The sequence below is a fragment of the Pteropus alecto genome, unplaced genomic scaffold, assembly GCF_000325575.1.
Source record: "Pteropus alecto unplaced genomic scaffold, ASM32557v1 scaffold156, whole genome shotgun sequence".
Lineage (NCBI taxonomy): Eukaryota > Metazoa > Chordata > Mammalia > Chiroptera > Pteropodidae > Pteropus > Pteropus alecto.
Genome location: NW_006437746.1, coordinates 591,223 through 594,914, shown reverse-complemented (window position 1 = coordinate 594,914; position 3,692 = coordinate 591,223). Strand labels below are relative to the sequence as shown.

The 3,692-nt window shown below is 52.3% G+C and overlaps 1 protein-coding gene across 1 annotated transcript in view; it reads right to left on the bottom strand.

Annotated features, from left to right (window-relative positions):
• Nucleotides 1-1,553, bottom strand: part of ENTPD3 (ectonucleoside triphosphate diphosphohydrolase 3) — a 28,697-nt gene extending 27,144 nt beyond the window's left edge. The window contains 2 exon segments of the mRNA XM_006914814.3: nt 558-609; nt 1,411-1,553. Of these exon segments, the coding sequence (XP_006914876.1) occupies nt 558-597 (40 nt within the window). The 5' untranslated portion in view covers nt 598-609; nt 1,411-1,553.
• Between the last annotated feature and the right edge of the window lie 2,139 nt (nt 1,554-3,692).

The following is a 3,692-nucleotide window of genomic DNA, read 5'->3' as shown; positions in this document are numbered from 1 at the left end:
GAGAGAGACAGAGACAGAGACAGAGACAGAGACAGAGACAGAGACAGACAGAGAGAGGCAGAGACAGAGAGAGGCAGAGAGGCAGAGAGAGAGACAGAGAGGATTCTGCACATGTGCCTGCAGTATCAGCAGTAACAATGCTGACCTATGGCGGGCGGGGGATGGGGGAGGGTAGGGGATGCTGCAGGCGCTGTGCCAGCAACAACACTTGGATGGAAATAGAGGAAAGACCCAAGTATTTTAAAGTTCATCACAAAATCAACAATATTCTAAAGCAAATCTTACAGCAGGGTAAGGGAAACCACAAGGGCCAAATTAATGGATTATGCAAACCGGAAAAACCGTTTAAGCGAAACATGCATGTTAGTCCTTGTTTTGCATAGCTTTGATGGAAAGCATTACTTTTATCTGAGGAATGCCTGAGATGAAAACCCAGTGAGCAACTGAGCCTCAACCCAAAAAGGCTAAACAATGATTTGCAAGGGATACGGATGAGAAACTGTGGGCTGAAGCTGAAATTCTCATGTAATTGGACAAAATCACTCGGGGATACTAACCTGCTTGCTCACAAGGTTGACGTGTCAGCACGGTGAACATCTTTTCCTCCAGCTGCAGGTGAGAGAACACAGAAGGACAATGTGTCCAAGGCCCCTGACTTAAGTTCAAAACACTTGCACGCTGTTAAAACACAAACCCGCTTCCTCCAAATCAAAACCTCACGGGGAAACGTGGGGTAGGATGGGGTGGGGTGCGGTGCGGTGAACCCAGAACTTCAGAGATAAGACCCAAAGCTGGGGCTTACACGCAAGTGTCGCTTCAAATGCAAGGAAAGAGAGAACGGGTTTGCTGAAATTTTAAACTGAAAAAATGTTTTCAAAAACAAGTCTATTTTTTTTCCCCCTGTAGATTTTTCCACCTGTACGGAACACCCCCGACAGAACAAATCCTGCGCGGATTGACAGGCACAAGGCTGAGGCAGGGCGATTCTTCAAAGCACACAAGCAAGGAAGGTTTCTGTGCGCGGTCGTCAACCCGCGAGCCTGGGGTGGCCTTTTCAAAACCCGGGGAGTGGGGGTATCTTCTGCTGCTGGAACAACTGCGAGAGGATGTGGGGCCCCCCGGGAGCCCCCGCCCCAGGATCCGGGAGGCCCCAATCTCCACACAGCCTCCGGCATCTAAGCGCTCAGCGCATCCCGGGACCCACAGAGGCGCTCGGTAAAGACACGTTCACCTCTCAGAGCATGGCAGAGAGCACCTCCTCGCCGCCCGGGGGTTTGGAGTTCGCGTCCTTCAGCCCCACTTCTAGACCTCTGCGGAATCCGATTACGTTTCCTTCCCTTCCAGCTCTCAGCCTCATGAAGCTTCCCGCTCCTTCCTTGGCGGCCCTGGGGCTGGAGCCCCTGTGCTCACCTGCGCGCGGACGACCGGAGGAAGGCGACTGTCGCTGCCGCAGTGGCCGCCGGCGGCCAGCGTGCTTGAGGCTTCTGCGGAGGCCGGGCGGGGCGGGGCGCCCGTGGCCGGGGACCGCCCCCTCGGCCGGGTCAAAGCTGAGCACCTCTTCACCTTCCCCCTCTCAGTTCTCTCTGACGTCACCTCCACCTGAAGTAGAAGGGGGTGGGGCTTGCGAGGCCTGGGGACCCCACCCTAATCCCGCCCGGGCCTCACCTGGGGAAGTGGAGAGGTGTCCACTGCCTGCCTCCCTCATTTCCATCAAAAACGAGAACCTTTTGATCTGTCTTCTGCTTTCCTCCTTTCCCCCAACCCTAAGTGGAGGGGAAGTGGGGGAGGGCAGAGCCTGGGACTCCGTGGGCGCTCACAGGTGTGCCCTGCGCCCGGACTTTCCGTGAAGCGGAGGCCAGACAACACCTGTAATGTTGGGGGTGAGGCCAGTAGGCAGGCTGATCCCTGGGTCACCTGCAGCCAAACGCCCAAAGTAATGCCGAGGCACCCTCTCTCCGCCGTTTCAGCATATCTGCCCCGGCCATTCCCAGGGAACGATGCTCTCCCCTACCACATCGTGTATTGGTGTCAAGAGGTCATAATTTAGGACAAGCACTGCCTGGAAGAGGCCAAGTAGGAAAGATGTCAAAAATGCAGCATGGGCTGCAACAACTCAAATGCCCCAGGAGTCTGTGTTGAACGCAGCAGCAGGCAGCCTCCCAGGCCCCCTGAATGACCCCAGGGGCCCTGAGAATGATCCTGGCAAGAGGCTGAACCTGGCTTATGTTGGACCACCCTCCTCGTGTGGCTCCTGATTGTCTGCAAGAGAGAGCTAAGGCGCCCCGCCATGTCCTGGGCCTGCCTGCGCCTCTAAACCCAGGAAGAAAGGTCCCAAGCTAGATTGCGTGTGTGAGCACGTGCCCCAGGTAACCCTAATTCTTGCTCTCCTCCAAAGCAGTCCTCACCTCCACCATTTCAGCCAAACTTAAATTCTACTGAAATTCATTACCTCATTTTTCTTGAGGTTCTTTTGTTTGTCTGGCAAAAAGTAAAGCCAAAGAAGCAAACGATTTTTCTCTGAATTTACGATTTTATAACCCCTTCATCAGAGGAGGCTTTGGACATTTCTATCTGACATTCGTAAACATCTGCATCGATCTGGGTTCTCCAGAGAAACAGAACCAACAGGACGTGCATATAAAGAGATTTATCATAAGGCGTTGTGTGGTTATGGAGACTGAGAAGTCGCAGGATCCACAGTTGACAAGCTAGAAATCCAGGAGAGCCGGTGGTGTGATTCTAGTCTGAGTCTAAAGGCTTGAGGACCAGGAGACCTGATGATGTACGTTTCAATTTGAGTCCAGATCTGCAGACAGGAGAAGACCGATGTCCCAGCTCGGAGACACTCAGGCAGAGTGAGTTCCCCCTACCCTGCCACATCTATGTAATCAGATATCTGGGCATTCTATGATCCAGTCAAGATGACACATTAAATTAACCATTATGAATGGTCTTTCCTTTAATTTTATAATTCTGGCTGCAGATCTAGGTCCTGCCTGCATGGTTTCATATAGGCTAAGATGTCCCCTGCAATAAGAGTTCTGACCTGGGGAAAGCCATGTTCCAACTGGCTTTTGTGGAAGTCATTCAGGAAGACTGACAAATATGCTTGGCAACAATGGCTCAAGAGTCCCATGTATAAAAGAGAAGAAGCAAATTTGGAACAAGATACGTGAAATTGAAAACCAAGTCCAAGGGCGATTCAGGCCATCTGGAGACACGGAAGATGAAGGAACCCTTTACCTGCAGTGGGCTCCCTGCAAGTCTCCATCCTCCTGGCCCCACTCTAGGGCCAGGCGTCACTAGAACGCAGCTGGGTGTGGATGCGACAGCTCCCATCTCCTTTGACCCTTTGTTCTTTCTAGCTTCATAAGCCCATTCACTGTACCAACCCAGTATATTCCACATCACAATCGCCTGCGTCAGTTCTGTTTTTCATTCATTAAACAAATTTGACTTGGTGGCTTCTATGTTTCAGGCACAGTGTTAGGTGCTGGGGCTGAGCAGGAAAGGAGTCAGACACTCAGGTGATTGATCCTCACCCCTCATCCTGGTGGGCCATGTTATTACCAGCTCAGATGGCTGCAGCAGCCTCCAGGGACCTGCTGCCACCTTCCCCTCTTACCATCTTACTTAGTTTTCACTTTTTGTGCTCGGACCTCTTTGGCAGTTTGGTGAAGTTGATGGACAAT